Consider the following 19,792-nt stretch of genomic DNA (forward strand, 5'->3'; position numbering starts at 1 on the left):
GCTGTGGTTCGGTCTTTTGAGATATTAATTAAATCAGATTCTTGAAAAAGAAATTACAGCATTAGACGTCTATAACAGAACTACAATGCTAACCCTGCTATGTGCCAAGGCAGGGGGACGGTTTCGAGATTGCTTGATGGAAGCTGCGTGGATATTAGCATATGGCTGATTTATGGATTTATATTTTAAAAACGTTCCACAGAAAGATCAAGAACATATTCTCACGAGGTTTGTTTGTGTTTGGGGATCCATCTATGGATTTAAGGTTGGGTTAACATTGTGCGTCTACAAATATGTAACATGATCGACTGATGTCTGAACTCTTCATGAACACCTTGACCATGTTCGTATGTCTTTTTTTGCTAGCTATGCATAATGCATTGCTTCTATGACAAAGTGACAGTGGAGAGTAGATTTCCCTATCAAAGTGGTTTTATGTGACAAAATTTTAATGCACACTTGCCAGTTAATGAGAAAAAACAAAGAAAACAGAAGAAAAAAAATATTTTCTGTCACTATAGACGACATTCAAGCATGATACCAGTTATGTACTTTTAATGGAATACATGAGCATCTCATAAGTTCTTTATGGATTTTATGCCTTTTGCTTTAAACCACCAACAAAAGTCAAAATGTATAATTTATGATTTGCTCTTAGCATGAAAGCTCCATGTCAAATGTCTTGCATGTGGACTGCGGATTGGCTATCTTAAAATAGTAAAATATTCAGAAAACGATAGCACTCCGTGGCTTTGTGTGTCTTGACTTTGGTTGGTGCTTATATAACAAGATGTCAAGAAATGTCAACACCATGTATCTGTCAGCCTCTGCCAGTTTTACATCAGATTTTCCCCAAACATTAAGGTTAAGGAATCAGTCATTCGTCATCCCATAACCGGCATTCCACAACTGTGTGTACAAATTAGGAGACAGAAGTCTGTTGCCAGGAGACAGATGGACAGACTCACTGAAAAGGAACAAAAAGAGATAATAAAACAAAGATATCTCACCTGTAAAGCCAAGGGGACATTTGCAGGAGTACTGAGGGGGAGATGTTGGCTGATTTGTTGCAATGCATGTTGCCCCATTCAAACAGCTGTTTGGCTTTATCTGACAGGCATCACCCACATATTGACAATATTCTCCAACCCAACCCCGGGCACAAACACACTGCAGGAATGCAGAAAAGTATTCATAAGATCAGTAATATAGTAGAGTATACATCAATCTATAATAAAATGTATCATACAGAGCACACTGTATTAGAGAGAAATCATTGAATCGTGCACATTTTGAGCCTGGAGATGAATGAACAAATCACAGCTTCAAATAAATTTCAGTTCACCAAAAATTACTTCGAGAGATATTAAAGATGGTTTAATTGGCTTTGAGACGTTTTCAACCAAGATTTCTACCATCACCACGATATAATGGAGATTAATATAATTTTTGACAGTCAGAACTCAGTGAACAGCTTTAAATAAAAATTCATAGTACTTTTTTTTTTCTTCTGCCTTTTCATTAACGCAAATTCAATTACGCAGTTGTGAAGACTAAAATCCTGGATGGACAATAAGAAAAATCTGATCCAAATAAGCTAAAACAGGGTTTCACTCTAAATGTGCACCTCAGATGTTTCTTTGTCACAAACACGAGGTGTTACAAAGAGAAAAAACACAAACACTACTCTCTATATCTAGCATTAAAATGATTTTTATGTTATCTCTAGTTGTGCATATGGAGCTTCTACACGACACACTAACCATTTTATTACTACCCACAGTAAATATTTATTCACATTCAAACCCTAAAAGTCACAAAAATATAAGAAAACATTAAAAGAAAAACTTGCACTTGCAGTTAGCAACAATTTTTGACTATCTCTGACCAAACGTGCACCAACATAAAGCATGTAAAAGTAGATCGTAGATAAAGAACCCTATCAGTGGTCTAATGGAACAAGACTGATGGAGAATAATTAGGAGCTATGGGGCATTACAGAGCACTCTCAGGTGTTGTAAAAAATGCAGACATTTGAGAAGACTGAGAAACTGGGAGGCAAATTAGACCCGGACCTGTCAGTCTGAACAAAGCTTCCACATATACACCAGGATTTAATGACTTAGAATTGGATTACTGCTTTCTGTAGTCATAGAACTACCACTGATGTTTCTGTAATTCTCTTTGTATTTCACTGTCATATAGACAACATTAGAAAACCCCCCAAACATTTAAACATGTCTAAACCAGGTCTTATCTCTGTATTTGTACTGCATGTACTTTATATTCAGGGACAACTGTAAGAACATCACGCAATAGTTGCCATTCTGAAGCATTCATCATTACAATCGATCCAGTGCATAACTGTTGCATCATTAAAGCAGATTTTATAGTCTAAAAATGAATACTTGCTAACAAAAAAGCCACACACCAAACAGATTCACAGGAAGGTCAACATGCTCAAATTTCTGAAAAGTGCAAAAGGTTACAATACACCATTTAGATCAATATTACTCTGGAAATGATCAAATGCAATAACGAAGAGTGGACCACTCCCATGTTTTTAATCACAAAAAAGATTTTAAAAAATCTTACTACCGAAACAGAACATTTATTTTATGAATCCTAACAACACTTATGAATGAGTTCACGCTGCGTCGACTCTGTATGCGTCATGAGTCATATTTCGTGGGCTTTATTGCATTTCATTATGACTGAAACCTTGAATTACTTACCTGATATCCGCCAATTACACTCAAGCACAATCCCTCATTTAGGCAGCTGATATTGAGCAGACTGCAGTAGTCAATTATTTCTTCACAATTCTTCCCAGAAAACCCACTCAGACATCTGTTGAGAGGCGGTCAGTGTCATCAAAATCAATTCACCTTGAGCTTTAAGCACTAACAAGCAATGCTGTGTTGTTTCTTTATACGAGATTTCTGGGATTCTAATTCAGTTTTCCGCATGATCTGATTCTGATAAAGACAGGGGCGTGTCGCTAATCAGGTTAGCATTTTTTACCCATTTTCTGAAATGCTTAGCGATGTTAGCGTATCATACCAAATCAAGCTCTAATGTGAATCAAATTAACTATACTGTATAATATGCCAAATATACACTTCCCTATATTTGTATTATATTTGGTTCTTATTTAGTCAAATTTCTTGTGTGAGAGTTGTTATCTGATAAACAAATTAAACCAGTTTATCTGTTTTGTGGTCTGGTACAGTTTAATATCTGGATATCTTGAAAGATGGCAGAAATGAATGGCATGAAATGGAAACGTTTTCATAGGAAAAGCATTTAAGTCTCTGTTTCAACTCTCAACAATGACTTCCTGGAGCTTTTAAAACCGCTTTAAATCCTCCTCACATCAAAAGGTGGAAAAAAAAAATCACATTTTTATTCATTCTCAGAGGGAGACACATTCATAAGAAACGCGAATCATCTTCAAGAAGAGACTCTGATGTTCCTATTATTAGATCTCCCTCTTACCTGCAGATGTAATCATTTCCCCTGGACACACAGGTGGAATTGTTCAAACATGGTGATGGACTACACAGGCTGTTCTGCCTCTTGCACGCTGTGGCCGCACTACCATCTGCACAGACACATTCAGAGCCCTGCATGGGAGAAGCAATACAACCTAGATCACCTGCAAGCCTGGGATAGGACGCTTAAATTACACAAAAGGTACATTCGATTTCCAAGTGTAGGAACACGGAACATTATCAATAAAAGAGCAAATCACTGTAGTGATAAAAATGGGCCTTCATTGAGTCACAGTTATATTTGCTACAGACTTCTACACTTTCATTAAATATAATCTAAATAAATAATAGGTTTTACATTTGTTTTAATATGGTTTTTAGATATGAGAGGCTAACAAATGTTAATGTTCTTGTAATTCAAAGTTAAACAGATTATGCTTCTAGGAAAAAATATATATGTCAAGCAGCAGCAATAATGTGCATTATGTTGATAAATGTCCTCTTTACTCTTCTCTGCTCGGGTATCCTTAGGTGGGTCTCGAAAATGTGTAGTGCACTTGGCAAACTGTAATGAACAAAACAAAGGTCGTAGAGAAAGACAATTAGACCACTGCTGTATTTTCCCCAGAGTATCCTCTAGAGCATTAGAAACACTACCACCTCTGCAAAATGTATGAGTATACTAGCATTTCCCGTGAAAGGTGCAAATTGCAGCAGGCATCCAATTACAAAAAGGTTCTGATGAGAGCCATTTCAAACTGGCACTTAAATATGGACTGGGTCATTCAATCAAAATGTTAGAGAAAGCAGACACCCTTTCCCACAGCTCATCTTCACCGGGAAATATTAATTGCTCCCGGAGCTTTTAGAATGAAGGCATTTGATCTCGCTTCAAGACACTATTAATTTTCATGTGCCATTTCTTGTTTACGTCCCACTGAGGCAAAACAAATAAGGGAAATAAAGTCCTCACGCGATCCCCTGCAGTGCACATTTGTTCCTCCTGACATGGGTACGACTTGCAATCGAAGTTAACTCGAGATTCGCAGTAGAGGCCCGCAAATCGTTCCGGACAATGGCAAACAAATCCTGTGGGACTCTCTTCACATGTACCACCATTTCTACATGGATTTGGGTCACAGGAGGCTTTCCTCTTCTCACACGGTGGGCCTGCAAAACCAGCAAAATAGATTACTGCACTTTTATTTAGAAACTATACTGCGTCTACTGGCGTTCTTAGCATAGCATGAATTTAACTATTCTGTATACTCTTGAATCTCAAATATTAAACATGGAAATTAACAAGCATGGAATGACTTCAAAGAATTTTCACACCAGAAATGAAATGCAGACGTGATTTAGAATCCAAGAATGAAGGGGTGACTGACAGGTTTAATCATTTACACAGGGTAGTGGCATGTGTAGGGCCATTTCCCGGCACTATGCATGCATAACATTAAAAATGGTAAATAAATGGTAAATGGCCTGCATTTGTATAGCGCTTTACTTAGTCCCTAAGGACCCCAAAGCGCTTTACACTACATTCAGTCATCCACCAATTCACACACACATTCACACACTGTAAAAAGATGCTCCCACAAATAAACTTGATGCAAGACCGACTGTACACAGAGTCACCGCGTCTTGTTATTCTGTTGATTTACTATCCTAAATTGGTAGGATGATGTTCCCACCAAAGTCAAAACAATGAGTCAAAAGTAAAACTCTCAAGTTATTCAGATATGAAAAATCACAAACTAGCAGTATAATAACAGCTGTCACTTGAGTTGTTTAACTCTACTTGTAGTTTACAGCAGTCTTGTGTCTGTACAGAGTGAAATAATCATTTTATATCATATTCGCCTCAGGGAAACCAAACCTGCAGCGCCAAACACAAATTATTGGGAACTCTTCACCTAAAAATCTATTTTTTTCCCCTGAAAGCTATAAAGATGGAGTGGATTGCATTGCCTCCTCTTGTTTTTTTTTTTTCCGTTTAGCCCGCATGATGGAGAACTGCCTCAGTCTCAGGGTAATATGCTTCCTGCTGTGTGTGTGTATTTAAATTTGTGCTTGTGCCATACAGCGCCACTGCCATCCCATTAAATCAGGCCACACAGCACACACAGCATTTACATCACGACCGTAAACAGGAAAAATAGTTGTTTGATAACACTGTAAAAAGCCTCACTAGTAATATAATTAAATGTGGGATAAACCCGAGCTAATTAAAAGCAGTCTGGTTTTTATGAGAATAAAAAATGTGAGGAAAATATCTGGTCTGTGATTATTCCTGACAGTTTCTCCATGTTTGTGTATGTGGGTTATGCCACATAGGTTTGTAATTTTATTATTATTGTTGTTTTATTTATTATTATTCATTTTTATTATTTTTATTTTCTTTGTTTATTGCAGTTTTTTCAACATTTTGTGATATGCCGATTATTGAAATAACACATATTGTGATTTATCACCTTTTTTCACCTGCAATTTATACCCTCAAAGTTAAACTATGACAATATCTGTGTTATTCAATAAGATAAGACTATGGAACTTATTATTACTTTTTCTTATGTTGTTGCTGCAAACCTGACATAAATGGTACCATTAGATGGAATGGGGTGATGTTCACAGTTAAATGTAATATTTAAAAAAAAAATACAGCATTTACCTGTAATATACTGCTTAAAATTACATATCTGTTGCTGTCTATATAGGCAGAAGTTCACATTTAACAAAAAATCATATTTTACTATTACATTTGTGCTCAGCAACCTTCCTGTTTTATTGAATTATAACCAGAATACAACCAGCTGGCAGCCAAAGATTGATTCAGACTGATGGCAACATGTTAGGAATATGCCTACATTTATAAATTAGATGGCAATTATTTACAAAACTTCAGTCAGCGATTGCAGTCAGTCAAAGTCAGACTGCGACTGTTTGTAGACAGGTTCCTTCCTATCAGGCGTCCCAGTGTGTTGGATGATTTTTTTGTGTTCGTTTGTTTTTGGTTGCTGTGATTTAATCTAAGTTTGCTCAGCTAACGTTACCTCAGGATGGTGGCGCATGAGATGAACCCTGTAGTTCGCAGTATTTTCAGAGTATTTTAACTTATTTAATTAAATATCTATATTTAGTGCCCTTGTATCAATATAATATTGTCACACAAAATCTCACAGTAAACTGCTGTATCGATTTTTATTAACGCATGGTAAATGTCCTGGAACAGTTTTATACTACAGCTCAAATACTATTTTATTTTTATTCTCATATTTCACTGTTCTCATTTTATTTTTTATTTTTTAAAAAGTATACAAGTTTATTCATTAAATTCTGCTGTATTATTAAATTTCTTTATGCGCACAACACTGTTATTTTTTTTATTATTTATACATCATTTGATATACACCAAATTAAAGTTAACACAGATTTTTAACTGATAAACATGCATTTTACTAAGTAGTGAGCGCCACAGCTTTCAGCATATTGTAAGCATTTTCTTAGATAAAGTAACTTTGACCTAAGCTCTAGCCAGCAGTTTAATTTCACAACTGTGAACTTAACCAGGGACAAAGTAATGCTGCAGTGATATTGTGCACAAAGGATAAAATTAGACTGAAATCACTGCAAGGTCAAGGTGAATAAATTTTGATGTTATTCCCTTGTGAGGTTTTTTTTTTTTCCTTTCTCACATGACACCTACACATTTATCTTTCTAGTGACTTCTTTTTTTTGCATATTTTCTTTAATCCCCCTGCTGATACAAGTGCTCATGTCCCAGAGGCTCTTCCTAGCCTCCTCTGTGGGCATCAATCTTACTGTACCCAACTTCAGAGTTTGCTTTTTGCTTCAGCTCATTTTACATCAGAAATTGAGTTTTCAAAACTGGTCCACTCAAAGCTGCACCTCTACAAACTGCTTTCCTGTAGAATTTCCATCTCTCATATGTATTAATGAAGCATAATAATGATAATTCCCTCTGTAAAATGCTAACAATGTTAGTTAACACCGACGATGGTTTATATATTTATTACAGTCATTTACATTTGTGCTCTCATCTAAAACACCATTGTTTCTGCAGTGACTTTGAATTGCATCCATCTAATATGCATAAAACACCAGCATGTCAATGCCTAATTAAAACAGTTTAACAAGGCTAATGACTGCATATATACACCAAATTAAACTTACAAAACTTGGCTTTATTACCAACAAGATTTTAGAAACAATTAACACCATATTCCAAATGAAAATGGTCTTATAAAGATGGTAATACTTAACAACAAATGCCCTAGAGGTAGAGTAGAAGACAGTCAAATCAAAAGAAAATCTCATTTGAAACATCCCATGAGTTTGGCTCATTATTCTCTGCGCATAGACTTTGGCCTGTGAGGGCAGCCAGCACTGGAGCAGCCACTAACTTCCACTTGATTAATGAGCCAACTGCAGCAGGGAGGTAAAGGAAGCACGAGCTCTACAGAACTCCCAAGAAGCTGATGGGACACCAAGACACCATGACTGTGCGAAAGCACCCAGTGGAGTCTGCTTATTTGAGGGAGCAGCAGCAATTAAAGCCAATTACAAGAAGCTGCAAAAGCAGTCAGAGCATGTAAGTCCACAATTTGTTTCTGATGGAAATTATAGGAATTATCTATTTGACTTCAAACAAGGGCAGATGTTTTCTTTAATAGGGCCAACTATTTGGTTTTAACAAATGTAAGTAGCTGGTGATCATTATACTGTCATCACTGACAGCTTGGGTTAAAAGGCTTGCAAAATGCTTCTTTTACATGAAACAAAACAAAACAAGAGTAAAAAACAGCTAACACAAAAATCATTTGACTCTTTTTTTCCCCACTAGTTTCACTCCTAATGCTGTAGTTAGAGAAAAAAGTTACATTTCAAAGAGCAATTCAGACTTGAATAAAAGGAAAATATGATAAAGTTCATGTGAACCAAATTTAACATACAGTCTAGTCCACCGGTGTTGCATTAAGGAACTAACATAAGTATAATGTCCTCTACCTGATCGAAAATATTCAGTATTCAATTCAGCAGGTATCTGGCATTCACTACCAATAAGGGGATGAAGGCAAAGTGATAATTTCCTCTTTCAAAGATTTTGAAAATTATCCTGTAATCTTGCTACAGTAATCTTTTTCTCTTTTAAATCTTCAGAGCCATTTCACAAAACATCCGAGAATACCTTTTAAAATGACTTTTTTTTCTCCTTCTTTTGTATGGCCTTAATAATCTCTTGTTATAAAGAAAAAAGAATATGCCAAACAGTACTGGAAGTAACCTTGAAACAACATCTCTAAAATAATAAGCTGAAAGCATGGGCTGGACTCGAAAGGCGAAGCTGTGACACTTCAAGAATGCTGCCAGGACAAATTGTGCTCCAAACAAAACAATGAATCAATGTGAAAAGCCACTTGGAGATTTTACTCCAGAAAGTTCATTGCAGGCTTGATTTTTACAGCAGAGAGTGATATCGAGGGCAGCCCGAAGAGCATCTAGGTCTTGTAACCATTTGTGTGTGATAACGATTGACCCGACTATACAAAAATACAGCGGATGAGACTAAATAATGAGCGAATCACTAATGTGCCATACATCTTCGCCACAGCAAAAGTCCCACTCAGCGCCTATACATGAGCGTCCAGCACTGTCTCTGAAGTGGATGGTCTTGGCTGGGAGTGAAAAATGTGTCACAATGCTCTTTGATTTGCTTTTGTAAGTGATTCTTAGAGACGGGGATCAGCTACTTTAACCCTAAGCCTAAATATAATATAACCATGCAATTTGTCTCTGTGAATATGAGCAGAGCAGAAGAAAAGTGATGGATTTCCACATAACTATATCCAGTTCTCAGATGTATATTAATGTGTATCAACTTTACATCACGTGTTGTTTCTGTTGTGACCGAAAAAAGTGACGCGTTCGTTTTATCCTGAACTTGGAAGCCTGATGTGTGCCACCTGTAAAAGGCAATTATAAATACTATCATAAATGGGACTTATTCTTCAAATAACGAGCACTGAATAACATTCATTTTTATCTTTGCGCTCTCAGCAGAAACAATACACTATAAATTACATTTTACCTGATTGCCGTAAACCTTTATTTTATTAACTCCGGCATGCTCCGTTAGCTAGCAGTATAGCCCAGGCCCTTTAGAGCGGCACATCACTGGTTGTAATATGAGGTATTTGATTTGAAGTGGCCCCTTCATATATTATGATGACAAATATAACATCGAGTGGGATCAAGTTTATAGCCCACAAGGAAATGCTGATCTTTTTATGATTTATGATGATTTGAAGATAGCCCTCCTGTTTGAGGGAAATTACATGGTTCTGGGAGGTGAGGGAAAAACACTTTCCATTGTGCTTTGTATACAGAATTGCAGTAAACTGTGTGATTTGCTTGGTAGTGATTAAAACTGTGACATGCTGTTTAAAGAGCAGCTCTTCATTGTTACTGAGCCAGACAGTCCATCTACGTTATATAAACAGCCTTCTAAAATAAGAGATGCTTACCAGAGAAACCATTGTCACAGATGCATTTGAAGGATGCAGGTGATATTTGAAGGCATGTCCCATTTTCACAGATGCTGTCACAGTTTGCTTTCCCAATGATTTCAGAGCAGTTAACCCCTAAAACAAACAGCCCATTAGATGATTATTCACAGAGGACCAGGCACAGAAAAAAACAGTAGATGAGCAGAATCAAGTTTGCTTGCATGCACGGAGGTCTAATGCCTTTGATTTTAATTTTGTTAAAGAAAAAAAGTCATTACTGTAGATAATTCGGCAAGGAGCTTAAAAAAGGAAGTCATCTGGAATGCAAGCAATGTAAAAATTTATTCTGTTTGCATTACATGAGTGTGTCGGAGGGTTATGGTGAAAAACATTAACTTGATGTGTTCAATAAATCCATAATTGAGAAGCTGCTTTTACGTTCTTTCAGCACATGAGTACGTCTCTCAGAAACACTTCTTCTACAAACTTTGATTTTGTAGCAAATGCAACATGTTACAGCCACAAGTGATGTATAGGACTATTTTTAGATGCTCTGACCAAGCCCTTATTCAAACAATTACGAGAACTCATTAAATGGGATCAGTGACATTTGTGCTCACCTGTAAAATGTGGAGGACACAGACACTTATATGTTCTGTAGTGTGGATCTGTCGATCCATTGCTCAAACAGACTCCTTTGTTTTCACAGGGGTTATCCAAACAAGCATCAAACTTTTCACAAAACCTCCCGGAATACTTGTGGTGACATCGACAGTGGAATGCACTCTCTCCGACTCCTGTTTGACAGACACCGTTCCCCGAACAAAGTCGAAGCATCGGGGAGCTCCGACAAAGTTGGGTTTTAACTGTGACGTTCAGCCTCAAACCTAGCGTGCACAGCTGCGTGTCTCCTTCGTGCAGCGCAATAAAATAACGGTGACCCGGCATGAGCCACCTGGCATCGACTTGCTCTCTTTCATTTATGTTGTGAGGGAAGAGAAACTGATCTTCTCTCTGTCCTGTTGCAGAACAGCTTTCAAAGTTCTCTTTTGACACATTTAGGAGTTTGATGCCATATGACTTGAGTGTTTCATCAGCAGACATCAGCAGTTTGTCTCCATGTTGTAGCTGAAGTGGGCATATCTGTGGGAAGTTGAAAGGCTGCTCACTTGACTCGTCTCCCTGCTGGGAATCCCAACACTCAGAAACACTCCTGCAGATGTTCCCTATTAGAGTCCAATTCTTTTGGATGGTGTTTTTTTTAAGGTGCCATTCGGTTGAAGGTTGCCTGTTGCAAAGGATTTGGCAGTGGATCATATGAATGGCCACAAAAATGAGACTCACGTGAAACAATGACGATCTCATGTCTCCTCTTTCTCTGTATTTAATCCAAATCAGTTTGGGACTTTAAAGAACGACTTTATGTGATGCTTTACTCCAAAGTCCACCAGAGTAGCAATCGCCTGAAGAAAACAAAGAGATTTTTTAAAATATGTTTTACGGCTACACACTGTTGCTGCTTAAAACTTTACCCAGAGCACTAGAAGTGACTGAGCCCATGCTGTTATTATGAAGATTTCATTTTACAATAACACCACAGACCTATGGTTTCTGCGAGGGTAGCAGGAACTGTTATAATCATATGCAGTGCTGCTGACCACCAAGTGTGTCACAGCAGCCTCAGCCTCCCGGAGGTTTCTACAGAGAGTGACAATGTCAGATAAAATATTCTCTCTCCCCTGCTGGTGCCTGATACCTCAGTGTCAGGCAGCGAGATGAGTTAAAGCAGACAGCATTGTCTTCCTCCCTCAGGCCTTTTTCATACGTGTGCGCCAGATAAAACAACAAAGTAGAGAAGCCTCGCTGCAAGAAAAACTCTGCTTCTTGATCAGCTCACAAGGGCTGATATGAATAACTGCATGGCGATAAGTAATAAAACGCTGAATATGGAACACCAATATCAATAGAAGAGGGAGTGATAAAATGAATGAGATTGCAAGTATTGTCTTGGGGGTTCTGTGGGGACCCAGAAGACTTCATTTACACGAGATGAGGATGACTATTGTGTTTCACCGAACAAATTGGAAACCTGTCAGCTGATTTGTGAGAAAAAAATATTGAATTAAAATTGTAATAAAAGAAGACAAAATGTGGGATAGGTTTAGTGATTGCAGAATAATAATTACCAGCACCTGTGCAATGGCCATTTACATGTAGTTATTCGTTTTTTAATTAACTTTTATTTAAAGTTCAGTATTTTTACATTGACAATGAATCAAAGGAGATTAGATATGAAAGGATTCATTCATAGCAACAGAGCATCCCTTTATTTTTTCAGCATTTTGATGTTTTCTATCTGGTGCGAGCGGTGCTGGTGAATAAGCCTACACTTCAAAAAGTATGAAACCCGTACATTAGAGTTCTATAGCAGAAGTTGTGGTCATTGTGTGTGGGGAGAAAATGTGACAGATGTGATCCTTCTCCATAGTTACAGTAGTTCCAATTTTGGGTCCGGCAATTTCGTGGTGGCAAAAAAAGTGGCCAGACAGACAGGACACTGATGCCTTTTTTTTTTTTTTTGAAAAAGAAAGACTTTGAGCAGATCTGTTTACATAATATGCCAGGAATCTTGAGCTGCTACTGGAACTAATGATTCAAGTTCTTCTAAAAGCAAGTTTTAGGTATTTACTTGGAAGTTATTATAATACACAAAGGAATCCTGGTTCGAGACTGGATGGAGACACAAATCCCTAAAAGGGTTGGGTCAGGAAGTGAATAAGCAAGTTGCCAAAAGTTTTCATCTAAATTACCTTTAAATGGCCACTGGGACATAAAAAAACAACAACGGACATATAGACTCATCAGTCAATCTGATTTAAAAATTGCTTTAAAAAGGGTAATTTTAAAAAAGCTTTTTCCCCCCGGAATCAATGGCAGCCAACCAACAGGTACAGAAGCAGGACCTCCTGTAAATTGAAAACAAGCAGAAATAAAGCACCTGTTCTACCATGGAAAATGTCTTGAGAACCCAGATTGGTGCCACTGCAATAAAATCAAAACAATTGCCATTGCAAAATATTCTTTTCTTTTGACATTTTTCCATTGTTACATTTATTAATATAACCACAGTAGGAACAAAACTCTAATCCACAATTAAGTTTAATCCTTGATTAGATGAAACTGTGGATTTGGAGAATCGTCAAGCCTGCTGCTCTTGGCTTACAGGTTGTAAAAGTATGTTAAGCATCCCTGTCGCATGCCTACAATGTTTCAAAAGACATGTGAAGATATGGAATTTCTTATATTGGTTTTTAAAAAGTGGCTAACAAACAACTTTAATGGGTTACAGACTAAAAAACATCAAACAATTTAAAAAAAAATGAAAACATGGTAACAAAATTGTCAATAAAATTGGAAATCAGAGTTTTACATAGATAGTACAATACAAAAGTACAGAGTAAACCCTAAACTCTTTACAGTTTGATTCCATGGAGTCAAACTTTCTTTCATTTTTAAAGTGGTCTGGAGAAACAGCTTTCCAGGCTTCTTAATGATCCTTTAAAGGTTTTCTTTGGACATTGGCTGCTTCATTCATTCACAGTCCTGTGCTGTGATGAATCTAAATTTTTTTTAAAAATTGGTTCAAATCAAAATCAATATATACTGGAGAGGTACAAGAGTGAGTGCCACCTGTAAAACACATTGGTTCTGTCGTGGTTTGGTTTGGCTACATGTCCACCAGTGGTGTTTGGGATGGAATTATGAATACCGAAAAGAACCATCAGATTTCAATATCCACCATAAAGCATATTTAAAGCCTCTGATTAGCAGCAGCTTTGTTTTTCAGCATGGCAATGCTCTCAAACACACTGCCAGTGCAGAACAAAAGGCAGCCGACATCCAAAGAGTTCTGAGTTTCCTTTAAAAACTATTCCTGAAGACTACCTGTACTTAAAGAAATTACAAAAAAGCCTAAGAGAGTTAATAAAATTGGTCGAAATACTGACTTTCAAATTCCTTAGAATTGTACAAACTCTTTTTTTGCCTTATATAAAGAGTACTGTAAATTATCCACAACAACCAAATGACAACAACCCTGAAACTACCAAAAACAGCACAACACCAGAATCTAATACTGTGTCACTGTAAGGTGTTTTTGTCTATTAGTAGTAGCACAGTAGTGGCAGCTATGTTTACTGCTATCAGTCGCCTGTAACCAGTAATGTGATTTAGGCAAGAGGTCAGTATGTACTGTATACTCTGAATCGAAATTGGACTTTCACAGTATCAGCTACAATTCAATAATGCACTGCATAATGCTGTATGCTGCAGTACACGTGTTTATATCTCAACTACCACATAATAACAAGACCCAGGTCACCCCAACAGCCTCACCATGAATTTCCCATAGTTGGAGTGAAATGAAGACCACCTTATACCACCATGCATGTGGCAGTAAATTGACAACATCAACAAGCAGAATGAGTAAAAAGATAACAGAAGGCACACTAAGGCCAGGAAAGACTATCTATTTGCCACATTTCCACTGGAATTCAGAAAGAATACATTAAGCAAGTAAACCGAACGGTTGTAATCAGCACATTTGTTTCAATACCAAATTACTATCATAACTCATAATACATTGAGAAGCTGTTTAAACCATAGGTCTCTGCGCAGTTAACTTCATTTAAACTCTAAATAACATTTATCCATCTTGATCTTGACCAAATCTGATTCGAAATCCATCTAAAATTGCATTCGATACTCATTCATACTTCCACGGCAATCTATAGTGTTTGGCGTCCACTTAAATAAACAGACCAAAAGGTTCTCTTCGGATATTAAGAGGCCTTAAAGGTATTGATCAATTAGGATTAAACTGTGGGCCACACAGTGAAATGGTTCAGCTAATAAGGGCCATGGGGTCAGAAGCAAGGTAATGCTTGTGGGGGTCAACTAATTGTCTCAAACAGCCTCCTGCTATTATTGCACCTCAGTTCACTCCACAATTTAGGATGCCAATCACGCAGGTGTGTAGAGGGCAATGGATCAAGGGAGCTGTGTAAATCCTCGCTTGACTGATGACTGAGAGAGACATGAGGAGGACACAACGAATTATCGCATCATACTGGTAGGTTACATGTCAATTGCTGTCTCTCACAGGTTACAATAGCTGATACGGAGATTGAAAGAAAATTAATCGACAAAATATTTTCATAATCAGCTCCCTTTGTTCTTAAATAAATGGTTTAGGCAACTTAAATGTGAAGACTACCAAATGAAGGACATTTTCCCCAATTAATGTCACTTTCTTGACCAAATGACTCAAGAAAGAGATCAGGAGCTTACTCGGTAATAAATAGTCAACACAGCGCTGTAGGTTAGATGAAGATAGGTTAGATGAACTGGATCAAAGAGGACATTTGACATAACAAAGCTTAGTTTGATCAGAAACTAGGCCACATCTGAAAACATTTGCTAACTTGCCAACTAATGAGAACGATTACATTTTCTTGTTTTCTTCACAAGTAGCAAAGTTTGGCTCATTAAGCTGTCAGCACGATGCACAGACAGTGATGAAGATGGTGGTTAGTGACTGAGGCACAATTGCTAGTTACAGTACAATGGCACTTCTGCAAGAACGAGGACGCACAGGTGTAAGTTGAGGCAAACATTGTTGAGATAAATAGTGTAAGCGTCCTTGTATATGGTAATTTCTCATTATCATTTCCTCAGAACTTTTCACAGCCTGGCAGCTGCAGTGAGTGAATGCTGATGGTGTTTGCTATTGTGCTGTATTGAGTGTATTTTTTGCTTTTTTCCCCCTCGCTGCATAGGGACTGGAGATGACTTATCGGAAGTTTATATTTGTACGGCATATTAAATTAAATTGAATTAAATTAGAATTCAAGTTGTAAGCCTCCTACATTGATTAAATCTGCTGCTGTTCTGTCATAACATGTCCCTCAGGATCATCGTAACAAAGAAAGGGTCTTTTGCAACTCTCTGTGCCACAGTGAATCTGCTGAAATTATTAAATCAGAAGGCGAAAGAAAATCATCTCTCAATTTATCGCCACACATGAGGTATGCGATGAGATGAACTTCATGACCGGCATTACAGACTCGTAGGCTTTTATCAACTTGACAATATTTGGTAGAGCATCATTTGTCATCAGCATACCAATTCATTCTAAAAGCTTCCCGAGTGAACAACACAAAACAAAACAAAAAAAACAACAGAAAAAATCTGGAACAGATATTTTACCTGAGAAAGTCTGACTGTGAAGTAAACACAGACTTTAAAGCAGCTAGCACAGAACTCATTTCTCTGTCCACTCACTGTTAAATTCACTTTTGTCAACACTGTGGTGATGGATTTGGTAGATGTTGTCCCATTTCAGAGTAGGTTAGAGCAGAAAAAGGTCAACTGCCACCATCATTAAGTGGGTTCGAACACAGACCGGCTCGTGAACATATTTACAAAGCCAAAACACTTCAGCTACATTTAATAATAATAAGAAGAAGAAAACGAGCTTTGGTTATTATTTATAACCTTCAAACTGATACAAATCAGCTTTATTACTATATCAGCAGCGGGATGTCTCTGAAACAGCAGTGAACCACCAGCAGGCTACTGGCCACAGCCACTGCTGGACTGATCGTTTGTGCTCCCTGGGTAGATGTGTGGATCGCCACTAATCACCTATAACAATGATGAGCATCCAGGCCTAAAGCCCCCTGAAAATTAGCCCGTACATCAATTTTCTTACTCTAAATGAAGTGATTGATGCCAAAGGCAAAACCAATTTTCACTCAAATTTCAGGTCTGTTTCCTGAATCATGTAAAGTAATACTGAGAAGACAAGTCATACAGTTCTGGCCTTTATCTTATAGAAGTGCATAGGAAATTAAACTTCACAGACACCTAGTTTTTTTGTTCTTTCTTTACTCTCTAAAACCTTAAACAACATTTGAAAGAAGCAAAACTGCAGAATGTTTTCAAGTCTGTAATATCTCAAACCATGGGTAACATTAGGTCAAAGCCAGCAGCACAACAGCTTTGCCAGCTTGAAATGAATTGCTCTTTTTTTGTTTGTTTTAGGCACTACCTTTATCAGTCACCAGCCCCCCTGTATAGTCTACAGTGTTTCCTGTTTATTTGGGGCTCTGGAGGAGAACCTCAATAAGTTAAGGCTGTGAGTTTTTGTTTGTTTGTAACACTTGTGCAGTGCTTTGGGGATTTGCAGTATATACACTTTCTGCCACGCAGAGCCCTAAGAGCTCTGCATGAAGGAAATACTGCAGGCACGTCTGTGAGGCAGCTTGGTTATCATGATCCAGAATATGTGGCACACCTGCAGACCAGAAAATTGCTTTGGAGAGTTTCGTTTATTTAGTTATTTTTATCCATAGTTTTTCTTGTTTGTTCTGAGTCACCTATATAGAGCTTGTGGCATGCTAATGTTAGGTGTGGATGCTGGAGGTCAAGCAAAAATCTCTTCTCCATCTCCACCAACTCTTCTCTTAAAAACTTCACACGAGTGTACAGTATACCTAAGACAGTGTATTTTCCCCTAAACAACATATTTGTGTTTTAAATCTTATACAACGAATAGTTTCATGTTTATCAGTTTTTTAATCACCAGAAAAACATGTTTTGGTTTCATTTGACCTAAATAGGCAAGTTGTTGTGCAAGTTGTCCATGCCATGAGCACACCAAACCATACACAGCTAATAAACTCATCTTTAACCTAGAGAAAGTATCATTCATAACTTACAAAAAAGGGTTTTTTATTTTATTTCCACTTCACCTCAATACTTCTTAAATGAACTTGGGACCCAGAAAAGCCAATTGCCTTCTGAAGCTTGCTCATATGCAGTTCAAGTGGTTTTAACTCGTTATAGCTGATATCTGTGCGGCTATATACTGTTAACTGCCAGTATAGTTTTTATTAGCACTGCTGAGCCAGCCAGGGATTTCCACTAGAGTCACTTAAGGTTTTAATGTGATTCTCCTGTTCGGTATTGGTTTTGACACTGTGCCCTGTGCACACAGATTCCATGAAACTTTTAATATAATCCCATGTAGATGATGAAATCCCCAAATTCTTTGCAATTTTAAAATAGAAAAGAAACTCTTACGTTGTTGAAATATTTGCTCGTGAAATTTTTCTTTAGTGCGAGGGGGAAAAACACAAAAAAAACTGAGTTCTTACATTGAATGTATTGTTTATTTTTTAATTAAATGTGGGTTTACTATTTGTGGGTTTACAGCGAAGCATCTGCCTTCATCTCACTCTATCCCTAGCATCCTGCTCTGTCACAACAACCCTCTGCATGTCCTCCTTCGCTACCTTCATCAAATTCCTCTGTGGTCTTCCTCTTTTCCTGCTGCCTAACAGCTACATATTCCACATCCCTTGTCCAGTAAATCCACTATCCCAGACTATCTCAGCCTTGTCCCTCTTTTTCTCCAAAGTGCTCGACCTCAGCTGTCCCTCTGATACTCTCATTTCTAATCCTGTCCACTCTGGTAATTCCCAGCTTATTGCATTTATTGATCATTTGTTTATTCCTGTTACATCTATTTAAAAATCTTTTTTTTAACTTTTTGATTTAGATCCCATTTGCACGTGGATCCAAAATGTACCATAACCGGTGATTTGTGGACAATTTTCATAACTACGTGACTCACTTGAACTAAAATAAAAATGTGTGCTGCTAAAGTTAGCCAGCTTTAACAAGTGGCGCATGTCTTACTATTTCCCCCCCATGGTGATGTCACATTTTGATTACTGAGCACCTCAGGGTGTGCTGGATGACATTATACAAAAAACCTTTTTGGTTCAACACCGGTCATAAGTAATTTCTCCTAATTTAAAGACATTGATTTTTTTTTTTTACACTAACAACAACAACAACAACAATAATAATAATAACTGTGCACACTACTACAACCTATATCTGTCTTAAGAGTTTGAGAAGTTTTAAAAAGTTATTATAATGCAAAGATGAAAGAGGCTACGTCAACAAGATTGAACTACAGCTTAGCATTAAATGTAGCTAACGCGTCCCTCTGCCCCCATCCTGCAAATGCTAGGCCCAGGATTTACTATGGACGGCTAATCTTACTAGTAGGGAGTACACATGGACCATCTGCTGCATGCAGAAACGGTGCAGCAGACACCTCTCTGCTGACTCGCAATTAACGCCGTTTCATCGTCTGTGCCGGTGGGATATATGCTCACCATTAAGTTGCAAAGGTGTTCCGCCCTGGGACGGTGACTTGTACCATCATTCTGGAGAATTTGCTAGCCAGAGGTGAGATGTGTATCTCCGTGGGGAATAAGACAGCTGAGCCGTCTAAGCGACACCGGGGGAAACACGTTGCTAAGGAAATGTGATCAGAAGCTGAGGGCTGAAGGCGTGCCTGTCTGCTGAGGAGATGGCCCTCTGTGGCAGGTCAGGGCGGGGATACGGGGCTGCTTGATTGATTATTTAATTAGGCTTAACAAAATATTCATTAGCGAGGCGAGTCATTATCTTGTGTAAACAATTGAACCTCTCCTACAAAATGAAAATGGTTTTTATATAGCCTATTACCTGAGAGGTGAAAAAAAAAATTGACTGCGGTCTCTCAAAGCCTAGCTATAATTGATCCTCTGCAGGTCTGGATTAGGAACGCGTTTAATAAGAACTAAAACTCCAAAACTGTTGTTTCGTGCATCTGGTTGCCTAGCAGGCTAAATGAATTACTGTAGCACTTTG

The 19,792-nt window shown here is 37.7% G+C and overlaps 1 protein-coding gene across 2 annotated transcripts in view; it reads right to left on the minus strand.

Annotated features, from left to right (window-relative positions):
* eys (EGF-like photoreceptor maintenance factor) overlaps window positions 1–19,394 on the minus strand; it is a 196,468-nt gene extending 177,074 nt beyond the window's left edge. The window contains exons 1-8 of one of the 2 annotated variants that reach the window (XM_086259752.1): window positions 19,273–19,394; window positions 11,366–11,484; window positions 10,642–11,164; window positions 10,040–10,156; window positions 4,468–4,664; window positions 3,499–3,626; window positions 2,736–2,850; window positions 1,011–1,170 (exon numbers count right to left, since the gene is read on the minus strand). In XM_086259752.1, coding sequence (XP_086115878.1) covers window positions 1,011–1,170; window positions 2,736–2,850; window positions 3,499–3,626; window positions 4,468–4,664; window positions 10,040–10,156; window positions 10,642–11,164; window positions 11,366–11,386 — 1,261 coding nt within the window. In that variant the 5' untranslated portion in view covers window positions 11,387–11,484; window positions 19,273–19,394. Of the gene's footprint in view, window positions 1–1,010; window positions 1,171–2,735; window positions 2,851–3,498; window positions 3,627–4,467; window positions 4,665–10,039; window positions 10,157–10,641; window positions 11,485–19,272 lie in introns of both variants that reach the window. The other variant, XM_086259751.1, reaches the window with a different exon arrangement.
* Between the last annotated feature and the right edge of the window lie 398 nt (window positions 19,395–19,792).

Source organism: Aulonocara sp. 'chitande type north' Nkhata Bay, linkage group LG13, assembly GCF_057382095.1.
Source record: "Aulonocara sp. 'chitande type north' Nkhata Bay isolate Kocher_YH1m ecotype deep benthic linkage group LG13, A_spYH_male_GT1.1, whole genome shotgun sequence".
NCBI classification, from domain to species: Eukaryota; Metazoa; Chordata; class Actinopteri; order Cichliformes; family Cichlidae; genus Aulonocara; species Aulonocara sp. 'chitande type north' Nkhata Bay.